The 23056-nt window shown below is 38.4% G+C and overlaps 1 protein-coding gene and 1 long non-coding RNA gene across 12 annotated transcripts in view; one reads left to right on the top strand and one right to left on the bottom strand.

Moving 5' to 3' along the window:
- Positions 1 to 22073, bottom strand: part of LOC122224982 — a 72520-nt gene extending 50447 nt beyond the window's left edge. For all 3 annotated transcript variants that reach the window (XR_006205048.1, XR_006205050.1, XR_006205049.1), the window contains exon 1: positions 21759 to 22073. This is a non-coding gene — a long non-coding RNA (uncharacterized LOC122224982). The remainder of the gene's footprint in view (positions 1 to 21758) is intronic.
- An 833-nt stretch (positions 22074 to 22906) lies between these two features.
- The window catches only part of ANKS1B (ankyrin repeat and sterile alpha motif domain containing 1B), a 1079782-nt gene continuing 1079632 nt past the window's right edge, over positions 22907 to 23056 (top strand). For all 9 annotated transcript variants that reach the window (XM_042947477.1, XM_042947476.1, XM_042947473.1 and 6 more), the window contains exon 1: positions 22907 to 23042. In XM_042947477.1, the coding sequence (XP_042803411.1) occupies positions 22909 to 23042 (134 nt within the window). In that variant the 5' untranslated portion in view covers positions 22907 to 22908. The remainder of the gene's footprint in view (positions 23043 to 23056) is intronic.

Genomic DNA, 23056 nt, shown 5'->3' with positions numbered 1-23056 from the left:
TGACACAACTCTAGCCAGTGAGATCTTTCTTCCTCTGCTTGGTATTGTCATGTGTACTTGTAATGCCTGGATCTTCAGGACCATCTTATCAACAAGAAGATGAGTAACTCAGGACAAGACTGATACCCTGAGACTGGCAAAGCAGAATCATGGAAGGAACCTAGGTCCTTGAGTCACTAAATTAGCCAACCTCAGAGCCAACTTAGAAATTCATATGTGAGATAACAAATCTGCTTTATTGTTTATACTGATCATGCTGGGTTTTCTATTTTTCCTGGCACACAACTTTTAACTTTAGATGTTGTTTCATTGCTTCTTCAGGGAAATAAGAGGTCAGAATGATGCTTGTTTCTTTACATATAACTTGTTTTTCTTGATTGATTGTTAAAATTCTTCTTAAAAGTATTTAAAATAAAAAAAAAAGCCTCTACAGCATGTGTAATCATTGGTTTCTATTTTTCTTGGCATTTGGCTTTTTAACTTGGCAGATTCAAGTCTAATACTAAACGTTTTCTCCAATTATTTCAATAATTCTTACTTCTTTTCCTGAAGCAAATTTATAGCCACCAAACACCACTAGATCGTCAGTGCTGCTTACTAATTCCTGCATATTCATAGTTCCGCTCTTCAACTATTTCATGCTTCCTCTTCTTTCCACAAAACTGCAACACTCCTTCTCCTCTTCTCCCACTGAAGCCCATGTCTTTGCTTATTATTTCACTGTGAAGATCAAGGTAATCAAAAGAGAATTTCTATATTGTCTTATTCTGTGTCATGTACTCACTCAGATCCCCCTTCAAGAAAGAACATGTTACCCAGTTTCTAGGGATGTCTTTGGCTGATAGCTTCCAGCTACTAATGACTTCAGTGTCCACTTCAGCTTTCAACTTGAGGCCATGGGCTTTTTGAGTGGCCCCTAGCTAGTGATAGAGAAAGACAGTATGCAAGGATCTATCCATTTCCATCCAAGGTGGGACTCCTCTAATGAGCAATCTTGACTCTAGAGTGAGGCTGACAGAGATTGTCAGGACAGCATCACAGAAGCCTACATCACATCTGAAGGCTCCCCCCTGACCCATGTCTTTTCCTTTCATAGGAGTCACTCCATGGGGTACCTGGGTGGCTCAGTTGGTTGAGTATCTGACTCTTGGTTTCTGCTCAGGTCATGATCTCACAGTTCATGGGTTCGAGCCCTGCATCAGGCTCTGTGCTGCCAGTGCAGAGCCTGCTTGGGATTCTCTTTCTCCATCTCTCTCTGCCCCTCCCCAACTCATGCTCTCTCTCTCTCAAAATAAATAAACTTAAAAAAAAAAAAAAAAGGATTCGCTCTCCAATTGTCACCTTAGGTTCCTCATTCTGTCTCAATGTCTGCTTTCAGAAAAAACGAAATACCCTCGGAACCTGAAAGCCCCCTAAATCTATGACTCGAACAATATCTGTGCCTATATACACTACCTTGTCTGAGTGAATCATGCAGGTTGCCAACTTTGGCTAAATTATTAATTTGTGCACTGGATACTATTACCATTCAAAACTTTTTCTTTTGAAATGTTTTCATCTTTCTCCTACATCATCACTTTTTCTTTCTGTATTAGCATGCAAACATGTAAATCTAAAAAACAAACAAAAGACTTTCTTTGGCCATACATTCCCTTAGCCTATGCTAATTTTTTCTGCTCCTTTCTATAGAAAGACTATTTAAAATATTGTTTCTTTTTCTTCCCTTCCCATTTTATCTTGAATTCCAATTAGGCTTTGTCCCACTGAACCTATTCTTGTCCTATTTCCACTTTGCTTCAGGTCTCAGTCCTTGTCTGGTCTCTCAGAAGCATTTGACACAGTCCATTATTTCTTCCTTTTGAAACACTTGCTTTATGTAGCTTTCAGGACCCACCCTCTTTATGTCTTTGCCTTCACCTCACTGGCTGCCAGTCCTCAATCTTATTTAATGAATTTTGCTTGTATTTCTAAAAGTCCCAAGACTCAGTCATTGGTCTTCCCTGTCCATACTCACTTTCTAGGTGATCTCTTCCAGTCTCATGGATTTAAATACCACAAATGCGTGGACTATTCTCAAATTCATATTTCTAGCCCTGTCTTTACCCCTGGACTTCAAACTCATATATTCAACTTCCACATGAGTATGTCTCCATTTATACTTAGTGTCATTAGTCCTCTCATGCACAGAGCAGGGAGCATTAATTCCAATAATTTGAGAAAGTCCATGTCATCCAGATTTTCTGTTTTTTTTTTAAATTTTTTAACGTTTATTAATTTTTTGATAGAGACAGAACCTGAGGCAGGGAGGGGCAGAGAGAGAGGGAGACACAGAATCCGAAGCAAGCTCCATGCTCCGAGCTGTCAGCACAGAGCCTGATGCGGGGCTCAAACTCACGGACCATGAGATCATGACCTGAATTGAAGTCAGATGCTTAACCAACTGAACCACCCAGGCACCTCCAGATTTTCTGTTTCTTAAGTGTAGAATTACACATATTTTGAAAATAATTTTTCTTAGGTTCTGTTTTTTTTTTTACTTCATTTCTTTCCATTATATGAGTTATCAGAAAAGGTTTAGTGTTGCTTTATTTTATTTTATTAAAAATTTTTTTTTAATGTTTTATTTATTTTTGAGACAGAAAGAGACAGAGCGTGAGCAGGGGAGGGGCAGAGAGCGAGACACAGAATCGGAAGCAGGCCCCAGGCTCCAAGCTGTCAGCACAGAGCCTGACATGGGCTCCAACCCACAAACTGCGAGATCATGACCTGAGCCGAAGTCAGGCGCTCAACCAACTGAGTCACCCAGGCACCCCAAGTGTTGCTTTATTTTAAAAAAGATATTTACTACCCGTTTACAATAATTCAGGATCCGTGTTAGCCATTTTCAGTGTGCAATTTAAATAACTTAGGCTGGTGTAAAACCTATTTTATTTTCTAGTGATTACTTGAAAAAATGTGGATAAACTATACACTTCATCTGTTCTATAATTTTTCCAGCTTTCAATATCATGCTCATTAGCATTTTGTTTCTGGAATCTATTTTTTTATGTTTTGAAAATGGAAACATCTGTGCATCTTCAGTCTTCTGGCAATTCTTGTGTTCTCCATTTCTCAAAATTACTGACAATGATTCATTACATCATCTAGTATTGTTTTATATCCATGGATGTAATTCATCTGTGGTTAAAGACTTGAACCAGTTTGGGTGCCTGGCTGGCTTGGTCAGGAGATCTGTTTTGTGTGTGTGTGTGTGTTTTGTTTGTTTTTTAAGTTTATTTATTTTGAGAGAGAGGGAGAGAGTGTGTGCACACGTTTGAGTGGGGGAGGGGCAGAGAGAGAAAATCCAAAGCAGGCTCTACACCCAGCATGGAGCCCAATGTGGGGCTTGATCCCACGAACTGTGGGATCATGATCATGATCTGAGCTGAAATCAAGATCAGATGCTCAGTCCACTGAGCCCTCCAAGATCTCCGAGAGTGTGCAACTCTCTTAGAGTTGTGAGTTCAAGGCCCACTTTGGGTGCAGAGATTACTTAAGAAATAAAATCTTTTTTTTTAATGTTTATTTATTTTTTTTGAGACAGAGAGAGACAGAGCATGAGCAGGGAAGGGGCAGAGAGAGAGGGAGACACAGAATGTGAAGCAGGCTCCAGGCTCTGAGCTGTCAGCACAGAGCCCAACGCGGGGCTTGAACTCACAAACTGTGAGATCATGACCTGAGCCGAAGTCGGATGCTTAACCGACTGAGCCACCCAGGTGACCCAAGAAATAAAATCTTAAAAAAAAAAAGTCTTACTTTTCTAAAGAAGACATCCAGACGGCTAACAGACACATGAAAAATGCTCAACGTCACTCATCATTAGGGAAATACAAATCAAAATCACAATGAGATACCACCTCCCACCTGTCAGAGTGGCTAAAATTAATAATTCAGGCAATGACAGATGTTGGCAAGGATGTGGAGAAAGGGGAACACTTTTGCACTGCTGGTGGGAATGCAAACTGGTGCAGCCACTCTGGAAAACAGTATGGAGGTCTCTCAAAACATTAAAAATAGAACTACCCCACGACCCAACAATTGCACTAGTAAGTATTTATCCAAGGGATACAGGTATGCTGTTTCGAAGGGACCCATGCACCCCAATGTTTATAGCAGCACTATCAACAATAGTATGGAAAGAGCCCAAATGTCCACTGACAGATGAGTGGATAAAGAAGATGTGGTGTATACACACACACACACACACACACACACACACACACACACACAGACTGGAATATTACTCAGCATTCAAAAGAATGAAATCTTGTCATTTGCAACAACATAGATGGAACTAGAGTGTATTATGCTAAGTAAGATAAGTCAGTCCGAGAAAGACAAATATCTGATTTCACTCATATGTGGAATTTAAGATACAAAACATGAACATAAGGGAAGGGAAGCAAAAACAATATAAAAACAGAGAGGCAGACAAACCATAAGACACTCATACATACAGAGAACAAACTGAGCGTTGCCAGCAGGGTGTTGGATGGGGAGAAGGGCTAAAGGGGTGAGAGGCATTAAGGAGGACACTTGTAGGGATGAGCACCGGGTGTTATAAGTAAGTGATGAATCACTAAATTCTATTCCTGAAATCATTGTTACACCATATGTTAACTAACTTGGATTTGAATTTTTAAAAAGTAGCTTCAAAAGTGTCAAAATGGCTTCAAATCTGTCAAAGTGAAATTTGACAATACTCCAGTATTTTATAGATATTAAGGAATACAAGTGCATTGTTGTCTATGACAACATAAGTGAATGTGTATAAGGATTTAAGGAGGAGAGAAGAATGTAAATTATTAGCATATGGATTTATAATTATAAAATTCATATACCCAAAGAAAATACTGAATATGATTTTAGAATATTAAAAATAAATGAAATTTAATATTCATTGCAAAAAAAAGTCTTGAACAAGTTTAAGGGAACAATGTGTGTTCTTACTATGCTTCAACTATCTCATAGTCATGTTTATTTAACCCTTTTAAATTTGAAAATTATTATTCTTAATGACTATAATAAGCAACACAGTAGTTAATAATAGTTTAGTACCTCAAGCAATAGGATTTTCCTTCAAATTTTTTCTAGTCCCAGTAAAAAAAATCTAAAATGGTCTAATTACCACTTTTATTTTAAACTGTGTAATAAAGAATACATTTTTTAGAAAGATTAATCATAGTGGTCTGGCTGTTATGGTATTTAAATTTTGATAAATTGTATGCTTCAGTGGAAGGTATTGAACATGATTATTTTTCTCTAAATATTATGCTGTTCTGCAGGATTAAAAATGAAGGGATTCATAAGGATGGACAGATAGATCAATGGAACAGAACTAAGAATCCGGAAATGGACCTACACTTATTGGTCAATTGATTTTCAGTAAAGGTGTCAAGGAAATTCGATAGGAAAAGAATTGTCTTTTCAAGAAAGGTTTTTATAATAACTGAATATCCATATGGAAAAGAAATGAACTTTGATCTTCCTTTATACTATATACCTAAATTAATTTCAACTGGATCATAGACCTAAATTTAAGGGCAAAAACACATACATCTTATGGAACAAAGCATAGGAAAATATATTTGTGACCTTGGGATAAGGCACAAAAATGTGAACCATAAATGAAAAAACTGAAAAATGGACTTCAAAAAAATTAAAATCTTTTGCTTGTATACAGATATTATTAAAACCTTTTACAATTCAATAGTAAGATATTTTGATAAGACTCAACTTTAAGAGTTAGGAAAAATATCTGTATAGGTATGTAACAAAAAGATGCTCAACCTCATTAGTAATTAGGGAAATACAAATTAAAACCACAATGAGATATTACTACACACCTATTAGAATACCTTAAATTAAAAAGACTGAAATGTCGAGGCATCTGACCAGCTCAGTTGGTAGAACATCTGACTCTTGATCTCGGGGTTGTGAGTTTGAGCCCCATGTTGGTCAATGAGATTACCTAAAAATAAAATCTTTAAAAAAAAAGACTGAAATGCCAAGTGTTGGTAAAGATGTGTACAAGTGGAACTCTTTTACATTGCTGGTAGAAATATAAAGTGGTGCAGCTGCTAGAAAAGTTTGTCAGTATCCTAAAAAAAAAAACCCTGCTATAAGACCCAGCAACTCCATTCCTAGGTATTTATCTAAGAGAAATGAAAATATATATCCACACAAAGATTTGCACACAAATATTCACAGCAGCATTGTCTATAATAAACAAACAATGGAAACAACTTAACTATCCATCAACTGGTTAATATATTAAAAAATGTGGCTTATGTATTCAATAGACTACAACTTAGCTAACAAAAGAGAATAAACAATTGGTATATAAAACAATGTGGAGGAATCTCAAAAACGTAAGGGCAAGTAAAATAAATTAGACTCAAATAAGTAAGAAATATGAATACAAAATTCTGGAAAATGCAGAAATATTACAGCAGAAAGCACGTCAGTATTTGCCTTGTGGCTGGGGATGAAGGACGATTTACTGCAAAGGGCCATAGGAGAATATTGGGGGTGATTAAAGTGTTCTAAAACTTGATTCCACTGGTGGTTGCACATCTTGATACAGTTACCCAAACTCATACAACTTTACACTTACAATGGGTGAATTTTATGTACTATAAATATGCTTCATTAATGATTTGAAGGGTGTATACATTAAATCTCAAGGTGGTTTCTCTTAAAAAAAAAAAAAGGATCACTTTTTAGCAAGTAAATTGTTACTGATAAGCATCAGTTTAAAATACCTAACAGGGATACCTCGATGGCTCAGTTGGTTAAACATCTGACTCTTGATTTCAGCTCAGGTTGTGATCTCAATGGTTTGTGGGATTGAGCTCTATGTCAGGCTCTGTACTGAGCATGAAGTCTGCTTATGATTCTCTCTCTCTCTTCCTCTGCCCCTCTCTCCACTCTCCCCCGCTTGTGTGCTCTCTCTCTCTCCCTCTAAAATAATTTTTTTAATTAAAAATATGCCTAACAATTCATTTTCTACAAAACATAATTGTCTCTGTTCAGTACAGTTATAATATTTAAAAATCTATAATTATATTGTAAATGTCATAGCTATTATGATGTGAATAATAGACTAGAAATTGTGGGATTATTATGTTTTTAAAAAATTTTTAAGTTATTTATTTATTTTAAGAGAGAGGGCACAAGTGGGGGAGAAACAGAGAGAGGGACAGAGAGAGAATCCCAAGCAGGCTCCACACTGTCAGTGCAGAGCCTGATGCAGGTCCCGAACTCACAAACTATGAGAACATGACCTGAGCCAAAATCAAGAGTCGGATGCTTAGCCAACTGAGCCACCCAGACACCCTGGAATTGTGGGATTATTGATTTAAACAGCATTTTTTTAAAATTTTAATTTTATTTTAATAGTAAAATTTCTAGTAAAACTCTGTTTATTTGAAGTTTAATTGTCTCATACATCTGTAACAAATTCAGGAATGTGTAACTAATCAAAAATATGTTTGTATAGATAATTTTGAGGTCACAATGTCTATACATTAAAATTATAGATATTTTTAAAAGTTTATTTATTTATTTTGAGAGAGATAGACAGCACAAGCAGGGGAGGGGCAGAGAAAGGGAGAGAGAGAATCCCAAGCGGAGGAGAGGGGCAGTACAGAGCCTGACACAGGGCTTAATCTTCTAGACTGTGAGATCATGATCTGAGCTGAAACCAAGAGTCAGACACTAACTGACTGAGCCACTCAGGCACCCTTAAACATATTTTTAAGGTAAGTGTTGGTCAAGTCACTGAAAAATATAGTACATTACTTGCCAAAATGAATAAAATATACAGGGAATAAAAATGTATAAATGAATAAATCTGTATTTAGCTATTTATTTTTCATTAAATTTGCTACCACTGTCATCATCTACCATTAGAAGAATAATATATTTTTTTATTGACTTCTGATACTGAACTGAAACTTCTAATCATATGATTTTAGGAGCAGTTCAAAAGGATGGCGTTTCTGTTAACAAAGAAATGAACACATTGCCAACCATCAATAATGCATTTCACAGGTGGTTTTCTGGAAAAATAGTTTATCATAGTAACAGTCATTTGAGAAAAAAAGTAACAATCATTTAAGATTTAATACAACAATATCCAAGGCTGTATATAAAAAAAGAACTTTTTCCTTTTTGCTAAATATAATAGAGATTAATATCAAGTTAAATATTATCTTCAAAATGCCATTTATCTATGAGTATTGTCTTGAAAGAAGTCATTTGCCTCTTAGATCAAAATATAAAGCATGCTTAAAGAATTAGGAAAGATGAAATGCATCTCTTTAGTCGAACACAATGGCACCTCTGCTAGACATTTGTTGGACAATTTATTTGCAGATATATGGACAAGAATTATTTTGCATTGCTATCAGTTATCTAGAATTTATAGAATTATGAAATTACTCACAGGCAATGAAAGACACAGAACCTCCCTGTAACCAGAATCATATAACCTAGAAGGATGTGCTCTAAACGATGCATAGTTCTCCATGAGAGCACACTTTTTTCCCCCTACAGTTTTAGGAAGGGGCTATTTACTCAGATGAGCCAACTATTTTTTCAGATAAATTTATTGTAACAAAGTTCCTGAAGGAAACACTGACATTATTTATTGGTTCATATAATTACCTTCCTGGGAAAGAATTTCTTGGAGTGAAAATTTAGAACACAGATGACCTCAATTCTCAGTATTAGTAGTTAAGCTAAATGGTGACAGGTAGGGTCTCTTTTTTCTTATACTTGTTTTCCTGCAATTTTTCTGTCCACCTAACCCAGGAATATTTTTTCTATACCAAGTAGGAGTTGAGGTGAGGAAACCTATCATCTTTAATTTCCCACTTCTTCATATTTGAAATGCCTCATCCTTTTCCTGAGGGTTTAGGATTTGGAAGGTGAAAACTAGAAACAAACTTTCCGTTTATTTGCCAGGTACCTCCTCTGAACAATGGGATACCTGATTTTTCTTTGCGGGGGGTGGGGGGAATGAAGTTACTGATGGTGAAGACAAAAGGGAAATGGAAATAGAGGAGGGTTTTTTTTTTTTTAAGTTTTATCTGGCTCCATTCTTACAATATTAAGTTGTATATATATGTAGAGAAGAATGTTATCCAATAGAATGAATTTTAAATGTTTTACCTGAAGATGTTTTTAATGTGCTAGTCTATTTCACAATGTTTCCATAAAAGTTGCTCACCAAGTCCCCCCTACCTCCCCCAGCAATTTAAGTGTCTTAGTATTTTCTTTCCTCATCCTTTCCTCATTCCCAAGATTCATTGGAATTTTCTTTCCACTGCCCCCATGATTATGGATACTAGAAAATAATTCCATTTCCCCCCCTTTTTTTCCCCTAAACTCTAGATATTTACAATGTTTTTATCACGTTGGGCTGTAAAAACCTACTTTGCATGTAGGTTCCTTCTTTTAAACAACATATTCCAAACAGGAAACAAACAAGTGAAATGCTTGTTTCAGGTTGCAGGTTCTGTAAATGATTTGATTTTCTGCCCTCTTTCATTCAAAATCTTAGATCAAATTTATTTATTCAACTAATATCTGTATTTTTCTATTAGCAAATGTGATGCTATTTATCAAATGGACACTTCATAGCTAAAAGTCATAAAAAAAACTGGGCTGATAGGTTTTTTTTAAATTTTTAAAAATGTTTTTATTTATTTTTGAGACAGAGAGAGACAGAGCATGAGCAGGGAACAGGCAGAGAGAGAGGGAGACACAGAATGTGAAGCAGGCTCCAGGCTCTGAGCTGTCAGCACAGATCCCGACGCCGGGCTCAAACTGACGAACTGTGAGATCATGACCTGAGCCGAAGTCGGACGCTTAACCGACTGAGCCACCCAGGCGCCCCACATTTTGGATTTCTGAGTCAAGCAATCAAACTTAAAAGTTTGGCTCTAGTTTAGATATAAAAACTTGAATGAATTTAATTCCAATTACTAAATGTTTAAAATACTCAGCATTCCCAAAAAGGAAGTTTTTTTTGATCTTAATAAACAATACAATCACATGGATATCGAAGGGAAGTAACTTCTCCTTGATTACTGCTGAATCTCAAAGACAGCAAGCGCTTGAATTACTTTATTACAAGATTGTGGTTGTGTATCCCTATAGAAAGTACATGTTTCTTATTTAAAGTTTCCCTTCAACACCAAATTTTTCTGGCTAACATTACATTAGATAACATTAGAAACAATGGGTACTTCAAAAACGACTTGTTTAGATTTAACTAGCATTTATTGAACATCTACTAAGAATCAAATGCCTTCACTTCTTTGGTCTCATTTAATTTAATCCTCAAAGCATCAATCAACCCTGGTATGGACTGAATTGTGTCCTCCCCAAATTCATATATTGAAGTCATAACCACAAGGTACCTGAAAATGTGATTGCATTTGGAGATAGGGTCATTAAAGAGGTATGTAGTTAAAATTAAGTTATTAGAATGGGCTGTAACCCAATATGGCCGGTGTCTTTATAAGAAGAGATTAGGATATATGCACATAGAGGGAAGACCATGTGAAGACATAGAGAGAAGATGGCCATCTATAAGCAAGGAAAGAGTCCTCAAAAGAAACTAACCCTGCTGACAGCTTGATTTCAGATTTCTAGCTGCAGAACTGTGAGGAAATAAATTTCTGTTGTTTAAGCTGTCCAGTCTGTGGTACTTTGTTATGGCAGCTATAGCAAACTAATGCTCCTATAGAAGTGTATATTAACACTTCTCTGTGGACACTTATGGCTCTAGAAGTTTCTAAGCTAAGAAGAGGTCATGCCAGGATTGAAATCCAGGTCTTCTAATCACAATTCTAGTGCTTTCTCTAATACAAAGCCATCATTTGTGGTATAATGGCAAGAGTGCTTTGGAAAGCATTTAGATACCAATGTAGAAGAAGACACATACATTAGTCAGATAATGTTAGCTACTGAGTGCAGGAAAACCTCACAATTACTCCCCGTCTGTTCTTGGCTACAAATCCAGCCCAGCTTGATCCCCCAATTGGCAGGCTTGGACTTCAGCTGGGTAACAAGAAGAAGCTGGTCCATGAATATGGAAGGTGGGAGGACTTTGGATTATGGCAAATAAACAGAGAATTTGTTGCACATGTTTCTTTGTTAGTGTTAGATTTTAAAAGCATATGCATGCTGGACAATTATAGTTAGAATTAACCATTCAGTTTTTCATATTCAGCTTAGCCTTGTTTTCAAGTTGTTTTATGCAACTAATACTCATTCATTGATCCATAAAGTATACATAGCCATTAAAAAAAGTACTTATCTTGTTTTTCTTCATATGAAGAAAGAGGAAAGCTTTTTTGAAGTGGGCAAATATCAATTTAAAAAGGAGTTAGAGGGGCGCCTGGCTGGCTCAGTAGAGCATGTGACTCCTGATTTCAGAGTCATGAGTTTGAGCCCCACATTGGGTGTGGAGCCTACTTAAACAAACAAACAAACAATCAAACAAACAAAAAACATTAAAGAAAAGGAATTAGACACCATATACAAGTGAAAAAGCAACTTTATTTCATTTTCAGAAAAAGCATTTGAATAATATTGTCTGTAACTTTGAAATTAAGAACATTCAATAACAATAGCAAGCTTAAATTCCATGAACAATGCAAACATGATTGGGAGATGTGAGCAAATAAAGCAAGGTAGAAGTGGAGGTAAAGAAAGAGACAGCAGGAGGTGACATGGAGATTTAGCTCTGAGTATAATTCCCAACTGCCCTTTAAAGGGCAAAGTCTAGGGATTGTTAAACAGCTCTCTGCATGGAACATTCTTTCTCCACCTCCCGTTTCCCTTTGCCATTTATCTCTCAGGTCTCAGTTTAAATATCTCCTTTGGAGACAAATCTCCCAAATTTGGGTAGGTGTCCCTGTTATTCACATCTATAGCCTTTATGGCATCTTTTTTATAACAGTTGTCACATTTGTCAGTACTTGTTCCATGGCTCTTTTCGTGAATAGAATGTAAGCTCCACTATGAGGTTTGTTCACTGCTGAATCACCAGCATCTAGCAAATTTCCCAGCACATAGAAGGCACTCAGTAGGTGATGAGTGAATGAAAAGATGAGAAATTAATACTCTCTTTGTATCCTTAAGGCCAAAGTAAGTTTGATTCTCAAAGTACTTTTTGAAGGAGAAACTAAGCTCCAAGATATTCCCTATGCTTTCTTTCATGTGATAATAAATGAAATGATTACAAAAAGAAAAAGAGAATGGTGTACTTTTCCTTAATTTTTGGCATTATCACTTTCAATTGAAGCTCCATGAAGGCAGGGACTATGTTTTTACTCATTACTCTGTTACATAGAACAGTACCTGGCATATAGCAAGTTCAATAATACAGATACATACATATCTCTTATAACAAAAACATACTGAAGAAAATACTGCTAAATATCAATAAAAAATCAAGGCAGAAATATGTAAAGAGTAATGACTAGGACGCAAAAAGATCACAAATATGTCAGACTTCAATTTGACCTAGTTTCTTGGGAGCTCAAGTGGAAAGTCAAACAGTCAATTATTATTATTACAAGAAAAAAGTATTCTTTAGAGGTGAAAAAACTTTCCTAGTACAGTTCTTTATAACTTCTTTATAAATGTGGGGCTTAACGTACAATTAACTAAAGTAGGGGACAAAGTCTCCAAGAACACTCCTACATCCCATATGATAGCCAGATGTCATATGGCTGCTGAGAAAAGCCAAGGCCATGGCATTACAATACAATTCAGTGAAAGCAACTCTTTGGGTCAAGGGGCAGAATTGGTCAAATGTGTAGCCTACTGGTTGCCGAAGGTTAGAATACTGAATGCAATGTTCCTAAAGTTCCCTCCTGGCAGATGTTATGCGAGGGGAAAAAAGCCTGCATTTTTTAGATGTCATGTTAGATGCATATACCTCAAGAACTTGTGAGGACTGAATGAGAAAATCCATGTAAAATATCTGGCACATATAAAACTTTCAAGAAGTTTTAGCTGCTATTTCCCATAGAATGATCACCTAAAGGGGGTTTCTCTTACCATATCCTACCAGTGTCCACTTTACCACTGGCAACAAGGTCATTAATGCCTTCATACCTAATCAGATCATACAATCAATTCTGAGTAAACCAATGCAGGGAATCCACTCTTAAGGCTCTAGTCTCCTGGATATGTCCAATACTAATTTATTAATCAATTACGGTTTCATCAGAGAAGTAGAAATATTAGTGATATGGAATAAAACAGAAATTTACCTTATCTGATTTGGGGAGCTGGTAAAGAAGTTTAGGTAAGGCTATTGTCCAAAGTTATTGTAAGTCAGTAGGGCCAGTAGCAGGGAAAAAGTCTAACTGGGAAGGAAGAGAGAGAGCAAGGACACTGGAACCCACAGACAAATGCAACCCATGAAGACAAACAGGAACTTGCATCTGTCTCTCACTTTCTCTAATGTCAATGACGTGGGTGGCCTACAGAAGGATCGGGCACCCTTCATAATGGAACTACACATGAACCTGGCCCAGCACTCACGGAATTTGAAATAAGAGATAATGAAAGAGTTACTGAAGGAAGAGTCTTGGCTGCTGCCGTATACCGGCAAGGTGAGACAGCATATCAATGACAAAGAGTTTGCAATTAAACAGTTCATGGCTACCCTATACCACCCTTCAGTGTATACTATTTTGCCTCTGTCTTCCAAATATCATGCAGATGTCATTTGTGGCCACTCCTAAAATGGTGCCATAAAGAGAAGAGAAATTTAGGAAACTTAGTTCCAGCTTTGTAATGTGACAGTACAAAAATACCACACCTATAATTGTACTTTAATTTATGAAGATATTTAAGATACTTTGCATATAGCTCTTGGCCATAGTGCCATCTTCTTGGAAACTTCCATGCCACAAGAGCCAAGTGGAGGAAGGAGCAAATGCACAGGCTGAAGCCTAAAAGAAGAAAGATGAGGCAGAGGTCCAAGTAAACCTCTGGCTTGTGAACCCATGGAAGCCACAGGAGCAGAATTAAAGACTGCCAGAGGCCAGGGACATTGGTAAAAATAGCTGGACTGCAAGTCTACTTTCTAGAGTTTGATTCAATGGATCTAGAACATCCATTGCCATCTGATTGCAATGACCACCTTTGAGAGACCCATCTTGCTCATACCAAAACAGTCTTTTTTGGTCCTTTGCCCTGGAACTGTGACTTTCAGGACAAATTCTGTTTTCATTTATGGTTGAATGTAACATGTGTATAATAAATCATCTCTTCTGATGTCTTAGCTGAAGAAAAAAGTTACTCTGGATATAAAAATTTATTTTCTAATACTTATATTTGTTGAATGTAACATGTGTATAATAAATCATCTCTTCTGATGTCTTAGCTGAAGAAAAAAGTTACTCTGGATATAAAAATTTATTTTCTAATACTTATATTTGTGATCAACTTTTTCCGTTATTTCTATAAATATTTTGTCACAGTTTAAGATAATTTTATGAAGCTCTTGTTTTAAGAATGAATTGGGGTTTTCTCCTACAAAAAGTAGTATAAAACAGAAACACATTCACCATATGCTGGCCCATTCACCCAAATGAACTGATTCTTTTGAATATTTTTGCAGTGTTTTTCAATTATTTGTTCTGCATCCAATTTTACCTCTAACCAAATGGAAGGCATTATTTTCTGTATAAGGTTTATAAATCAATGGAAATTTTTGAGGTGATGATGGCAATACCAACTCAATCATGTTATGTACAGTTTTTTTTAATTTAAAATAATCCCAGAACATGGTCTCCATATAAACCTCCTCCCTTAGTATTAGAATTAGTTATTCAGAATTACCTGACAAGAAGTTTCATGTTTAATTTTTTAAATCCAATAAATTGTTACTACAATATCAATAGTATTCTTTTTAAGTGTTTTATTCCTATCTATAGTATTTCTTAATGAGGATCAACATGTTATTTAATTTCTTAACTCAATTCCTTGGCATTATTTCTTAATTTAAGTCTCTGACTACCTTTCCATGGTTTTCCATAGCTCTGATTGTCTCATAAGTGTGAGCAGCAGACTAACAACCCAAAATGGCCACGATTTGATGTATTCAACAAAAGTTCCACTGGTAAAACCAAATCATACATCTCCCAACCACCACCACTCCCTCCTTCATCTCAACATCCCCCACCCTCACCACACAGCTAAATAAATGTTGAGAAAAATAGCACAGTAAATGTTTAGTTATAAACCAGTAGAAATTAATGAACATTAAGTCCACTGCTTCTTTTCTGCCCTCTTGCCATTTTTATTCTTATTTTAATTATAAGGTAGACTGTCCTTATATCAAACATTGGAGAAGTAGGAAAAAATTGAACTGACTTGAAAAAATCATCTGGGGCATCTGGGTGGCTCAGTTGGTTAAGTGTCTGACTTGATTTTGGCTAAGGACATGATCTCAGTTTGTGAATTAAGCCCTGTGTCAAGCTCTGTGCTGGCAGTGTGGAGTCTGCTTGGGATTCTCTTTCTCTCCTTCTCTCTCTGTCCCTCTCTTGCTTGTACTCTCTCTCGAAATAAGTAAACTAAAAAAAAAAAAAAAATCATCTGATGAAATCATGATTCCTTTTGTTTTGTAGAGGAATGTAAAATGCATACAAATGACGTTATTTAATGTAATCATTCCATTTTAACAATATATCCTCCATCTGTTTCATTCTACCAGCAACTAATGACTAATAAAAATGAGATTCTGAAGTAGTTTTCCATTTGCATCATTTGGAGAAAAAGTGTCTATAATGGCTTTCTGATAGTTTTTTTTATAAACACAGCATTGATTACACTACATCGATATGACTCTAATAGAATGAAATTTAAAATGGCAATCCCTGAGATTGCCTGACAAAATGTTTCCTGACAAAATGTTATATGGAGACTGTATTATTAATTTCCATTTGCTGTCCATTCCACATTCACACAAATACTGTTAGTAAACCTTCTTCTAAAGTTTCAAGGAGATGCCTGTAGGTTCCTTGTTGTAAATGTAATGAAATAATGAAAATATTATTCATCAAAATTAAGGGAGGAAGTTTCCCCTTGGAAAACAGTTGGAATGTATTGGGCTACTACTGGACTCTAATTCTTGGGGGGACACTGTTGGCAAGGAGAGTCAACTTCTGGACTCAGGAGCCTTTAAACTTGAAACAGTAGCAGACTGTAACAAAGACAGCTGATTGAAGAGATGAATAAAAGGTGTAGCAGGTGGCTAGTGAAATTCTGTAAGAAACAATGTGTCACTCTTCAAAATTTTCAAAGAAAATGGTTAGCTTTTTCATCGAGCCTAATAATGGGTAGAGTTCTCCACTAGAGTAGAGCAGGGAGTAGAATCCAAATGGTCCATAAAATTTAGGAGTGGACAGGAGTGGACCAGGAGTCTAAGGAGTGAGGATAGGATATCCGTAATTCTTTGAAGTTGTGGACAGCCATTGGCTGTGAAATTAGTGATGATGGAGGAAGAGATGGAATTAGTTTAACCTAATTTTCAAGGGGGCAGTTATGCCAGTTATTTTGCTATTGTCTGTTAATTTTAAACTCATTTTCATGTATTCTTGTGATGTTCTGCAAACCACATTACTACTTTGCCCCCGGTTTTCCATTAGGATCTACAGATAGAGGGCGCCAGAGGGAGAGTGCACTTCTTCCAGTTACACTTTCAACCTGGTAGTGAGTTTGTTCCAGAAGCAGCAGCTGAATCCAGTTTGCAGGTTTTCTAATATGCAGAACATTTTGCTTTCCTTCAGACACACCAGCACCAACCAGCTGGTTCCCCCTCCTAAGAGGTCTGGGTCCTTATCTGAGGTCAGAGATAACAGCATCAGCCCTATCCTCATAGGCTGTTTCAACTGGCAGGAGAGTGGTGCTCCTGTAAGCTATTTGCTATGATCCTGGCAAATAAGGGCACACCCATGGAATTAGAAAAAAAAAAAAAAAAAGGTTTAGTAAATTTATCATTTTAGAGATTCTGAGAATGGGCTTTTCTTGAGATATGAGAGAATCAGAGAGGATTTGCTGATGGGGAGGGTTCCACAGCCCACCCAGGCTGGGCATAATTGGGTGCCTTAGAGGGAACAATTTGATTCTAGCCTCTAGTCTCCCTACCCACCTCTAAAGAATCAGGCCAAGCAAAGGAACAGTAGCCTTCGAAGGGGTTTTAGAATAAGTCATTCTTAAATCTGTAGGCTTATGGCTTGTGGGCCAAATCCTGCCTGCAGCCTGTGTGGCCAGTAAACTAAGAATAGTTTTTACATTTTTAAATAGTTGCAAAAATCAAGAGTATTTTGTGACACGAGAATTATGCAAAATTCAAACTTAGGCATCCATAAATAAAGTTTTATTGAATCACAGCCACACTCATCGGTTTGAATATTACCTATGGTTACTTTCATGCTACAACAGCAGAATTGAGCAGTGTGATAGAGACTGTGTGGTCCACAAAGCTGAAAATGTTATTTGGCCCTTTACAGAAAAAGTTTGCAACCCCTGCTGTAGGAGAAAGATGGAAGTAGAGGGTGGGGTATAAGGAGATACATTGGGATTAGCCTTTGGGGAAGATGAGTTAAGATGCCAAAAGTGGATACTGTGTTCTTGTGTCTTCTTAGCCACCCCTCTGAGAGACTGTATAATGAGTTTATTAGAATGCTAGTTATTTTCCTCGGAGGAAAATAAAAAGAGATGCTGAAAATTTATTGGAGTTTCAGAGAGCTCCTCTCTGCGAGATAACTAGTTTGAAGTGGAGACAAGACTACATTTTTCAGTGGGCTATGTGCTGGGTCACTCTTGGGTAACACAGGTTTTCAAAGGTAGTAGCACACAGGCATGGTGGCTCTGAGAGAGGAGGGAGTTGATGATAGAATAAACAAGAGGTGATGGAATGTTGTGTGGCAGTGATCTTAGGGGAATCCTTATTCTTCCTCATCAAATTTCCCTAAGGGGGAAGAAACTTCTGCTCATTTTTCCAAGAAGGAGTTATATTACAGTGATCATCTTTGATCTCCTTCCCTACTTGTATCCATTGGAACTCCTTTACCAGTGGCTGGGGTTACCGTGCTTTCAAAACAAGATCCAAGTTCAATTGTGGCTTTTTTTCCCCCCTCTTGCCATGCTTGTCTCATGGATCACTAAAGAGCAGTGGGCTTTCCTCTGCTTCCTACCCCAAGATGGTAAGCATACTTGGATCGGAATCTATCTCAGCATGTTTTCCAAAGTCAGTCTGGAAACCTAACGTTCTCTCCAGTTCTCTGACTCCATTTGTGAGACAGCCTTTATTTTGTCTGGGTATATGAAATCATATTTGCAATCTAACTTTCTCCACAAATCTCAGGGTGCACATTTACAGAGAACTAATTCTTACTCTCATTTTCAGTCTAGTTTTAGTAGTGATCCCTGTACTTTGTGGAATATTAGATACTAATTGACCCAGTAGAAAGTGGGTGGTTGACATTCCACGGGTTTCTACACTTATGGCCATAAATTTAGAATGACTGCAAACATCATGATATGTTGCTGTTTGGTTTTCCTCAGGAAGATGATAAGTGGCAATTTGTGTTAGGTAGGCATAGGAGACAAACTTAAATGGAATGTAGTATGCAAGAAATCGGCTTTTGTTCAGATGTCTAGTATCTATCTTCATGGTCTGTATCCTGCAATTTGTTGACTTCTGTCCCACAGCCCATCATAATAGACCCAGATATGCAGAGTAACTTCAGAGCTCAAGATGGAGAAAGTACGTATTTTCCAAACCTGCTCCCTTAAATCACAGGGTTACCCTATCTTAGCTCAGTCAGCTTTATGTTACAAGGACATCATCTTTTCCTCTTCGTCACTGTAAACAGACCTCGGCATATAGTTCTAAGACTGATCTGGATTCATGTTCCTTCATTATTTTATATTTCCAAAGTCTTTGTGTGTGTGTGTGTGTGTGTGTGTGTGTGTGTGTGTGTGTACAAACACTACATATGCTTTGTCTTTTGCTTTACCTCCTCTTTCTAGTTTCAACCCCTTAGCCCCTTCTTTTATTAATCAGTCTCAACAGAAGTGACTTGCAGTATGTATATTGGAGCAGTGACTCTCAGCTTGCCAAAAAAGTATCTAGAATTAGATCTGTGTATATTAGAATTTAGAATAAGGGATTCAGAGGTTCTGCAGGAATTATATTACCTACTTCCTGGAATACATATCATGTACCTCTAGGAAATATAATGCATATTATGTTATCATGTACCAGGAATGATACTAGACTCTTTACTTTGTCTCATTTAATCTTGACTGGTATGTGTGCATGTGTATTAAACATATATACAATAATATATATACACAAGGACATATATACTATATATATATTTATAAAACACATATATATTTATAAAACATATATTTATATTTGTATATACACACATACTATATATAAAAATATATATTTATAAAAAATATATATTTATATATGCACACACACAGTATGATAAGTCATATAATCATATATATAAAATGAGAAAAAGTTTAGTATCATTCCTGGTGCATAATATGCATTTACTACTATTGTTAATACTGTCCATTGAGAATAGAAAAGATAGATTTTTATGAAAAAAAGATTCAATTAAAAAAACTGGAGAATAGACAGTATATTTTCATTTTTGTAATTAAAAACAGAATAGAAATTGATCTCAAATCTATCCCCATACTTGATTTCTAGCTTTCAATTATGCATATAGCTTAATGGACTAAGGCCATATATCATCACATGCATAGAATGTTAGGTCTGTAAAAGCCAGTGTTGACTATCAGATATAGCTTCTTAATTTTACATATATGCAAATTGAGATCTAGCCTGTCCAATTGGTCCTCAAGATTTCTGGCTTTTTCCACTTTACACAGATGCAAAACACCTTGGTGCAGTCTTGTTATTTAAAAAGTATGTTTGTTTGTGTGTTTGTTTTTGTCTCTTCAGATTTTTGGAAGAAATGTTTTCACTTTTAATTTGCACATCAGTTTCCATGCATCCAAAACCTGTGTCCTCTTTGACAAGAAGCTATTATGTAACTAAAAACAAGGCATTCAGAGTTGCAAAATTAGCTTTGAGTGCCTGGAACTGTGGGACTGATTCTTAGAGTTAATCATTACTAATGGCTTTCCCATTAGTAATCAGTAATTATTATCTGGGATTGGTTCGTGATAATAACTCAGGAGCCTCCTGATGTCTAGCTCAGCCATGATTAAATGTTACTTGTGAAAACAGGGTGATTTGTTTTGTTTTGTTTTGTTTTGTTTTTGAAAACAGGGTGATTTTTAAGCTCTGACCAGTTGACTACTTATGGTATATTCTGGGAAAGATGTGAAGAGAGAGTTTCCCTATGCCATTTTCAAAATGAATTCGATAGCTCCTTACTTTGTTTAACTGGTCTGCTAGTCTCATTATGTGAGAGATACTATTAGCATATACAGTATCGTCTTATGAAAACAGATTCTAAAACGAAAACAGAAAGCCACGCTAGCTCAAAATCTATTTCCTTCAGTAAACCTCCCACGAAAATCCTTAATTTACTTAATACTTTGAACCATTCATTTTCATTTTTTTATTATTTATTTATTTTAAAATTTAATTTATTTTTTAAATTTACATCCAAGTTAGCATATAGTGCAACAATGATTTCAGAAGATTCCTTAATGCCCCTTACCCATTTAGCCCATCCTCCCTACTTTGAACCATTCAAATGAAATCTCAGAATATTGAATTCCATAAAAAATTGAAAAAAACATTTCTGTTATTTATCTTTGAATGTGCTGTAAGTCCCCCCCCCGTTATTTACGTAAAATCTATGCCTATAGCAGGCAGCTCTGGATTTGAGTCTTGGTTCAGTTATTTCCTAGCTGCATGATATTGGGCTAATCAGTTTGCTCATCTATAATATAAGGATAAAAATGGGACCTGTCTCATGGAATTGTTATGAAGATGGAAATAACATATGGAAGGCATGTGGCACAGTGCCTGGTTCATAGTGACTGCTCATCAGTGTCTGTGATAATTACTGTCAGCCCACGGGGGCAGTCAGGTGTACCGAGGGGAGCATGGGCTCTACAGGGGCTCAGTTCTGGGGTCCAATTTTGTCTGCCACTTCCTGTGTGCGGCATCTTGAGAAATTTAATTAACCCTTTGAGCCACTATTTCCTCATTTCCAAAATGGATATACTGTAGTAATAATACAGATCACTGGGTTGTCGTGAGGAAAGTGCCTGTTAAGACCCTTTTCTCACAACCGATCATCAACAAGTTAACATTTATCCACAATTCCAAGGGCAAGGCTAAGCCCAAGGTGTCACAGGAAGTTTCAAAAGAAAACAAACTCCTATTCTCCACCACGGGCAAGGAGAGAATCGAAGAAAATCAAGCCAAACGTGTACAATGAGAGTTGCTGATGTATATATGCACATTAAAAGTGGGTCTCTAATCCATGCCCATTTATATTTTTCCCAGTATGCACGTGGAGAAATTCTCAATTAGAGCCTCTTCCCTGGTATTTTTAGACGTCAGTAGATCTCCAAAGCCCAGCCGAAATATAGGGCTGATTAAAGACTAGAGAAACTGGAACCGTCACAAACTGTACGTGGCCAGTGCCACAGAAACTAGGAATAAAACAAACCTTTCTAACCAAGGGCAGATCTCCTTCGTCTCGTGGAGGTAAATGGAAGGGCGAAACGCAGGTCAAGTTGTGCCGGCACCGACAAAAGCGAGTGGCGAAGGGCCCCTTCCCGGCAACACCAGCTTTTCCTCATCTCGGTCATGGAGGATTTTCCGAGCTTCGTGCCTGACCCCAGGCGTGGCGCCCGCGCCGGCCCAGCTGACAAGGAGTCGAGGCGGCAGGGAGAACTCCAGTCCTCACACGGTTAAACCTCTCCCAAGGAGACTGGAGGAGGGAGGAGGGAGAAGGGAAGAGGGAGGGTCCCCGCCCACAAAAACGAAGATAATATCATCCCGGGGCCCCGCCCCCACACCGGGCCGGCCCCCTCCCCCGCCCCTCGCCCCTCTCCCCCCGCCCAACTCGGGACGGACCCTCAGGCCGCACCTGCACGCGCGCACACGCCCCCCCCCCGCGCGCCGGCCACCACGCGCGCCAGGCCTCAGAGCCGCCGGCGGCGGACCGGGGCGCCCTCCTTCCCGCCCTGCCTCAGCCCCTGCGCCGCGCCGCCGCCCTCGGCACGCGCCCGCCGCGGCTCGTCCGCACCGCCCTGCCTCGGCGCGGACCACGGCCGCCGGGGCCGCAGCCGCGCGCTCCTCTCCGCCGCGGGCCGCGGACGCCGCCACCTAACCGCCGAGCCCGCGGGCGCGGAAGCTGATCAGAGCCCGGGCCGCGGCGTGAGGGTGCGCGGGCCGCCGACGCGGTTGTTCGCTGCGCTCGGGCTCCCGCGAGGACTGTCTCCGCCTCCTCTTCCTGCGACCTCCTCAGTCCTCAGCATCCTCCTCGCGCTCCTCAAAAGCACCCTCTCACGCCTCACCCGCGGGAACGAGGCTTCAGGAATTCAGGGGAGTGGCTGTGGGGGCGCGTCGCGGCTCCCCGCTCGGCCAGCCCCTCTTCCTAGACATGGTCTGATCCCCATTGTAAAAGCTGCGCCCCGAAGAGGAGGAGAGAGTGGTGTTCCCGGCTTGGGGCTGCAGGAATCTCTTCTTGCTGAAGCTCTTGCATTATTTTAGGGTGGGGCGGGGAGGGCCCTGGATTTTGGGGAGTGAGGGTGGGCGGGGAGGAGGACCCGGGGTGGGGGAAAAGGACTCTGTGAGGGAGCCGGTGGAAGACTATGGGGAAGGACCAGGAGCTGCTGGAAGCTGCCCGCACTGGAAATGTGGCTCTGGTGGAGAAACTCCTGTCTGGCAGGAAAGGAGGGATCCTGGGCGGTGGATCCGGACCCCTGCCCCTTTCTAATCTGCTAAGGTAAGGACGGGAAC

Source organism: Panthera leo, chromosome B4 (genome assembly GCF_018350215.1).
Source record: "Panthera leo isolate Ple1 chromosome B4, P.leo_Ple1_pat1.1, whole genome shotgun sequence".
In the NCBI taxonomy this organism is placed as follows: domain Eukaryota; kingdom Metazoa; phylum Chordata; class Mammalia; order Carnivora; family Felidae; genus Panthera; species Panthera leo.
The sequence above is the reverse complement of the archived record's forward strand: the minus strand, read 5'-3'. Positions and strand labels throughout refer to the sequence as shown.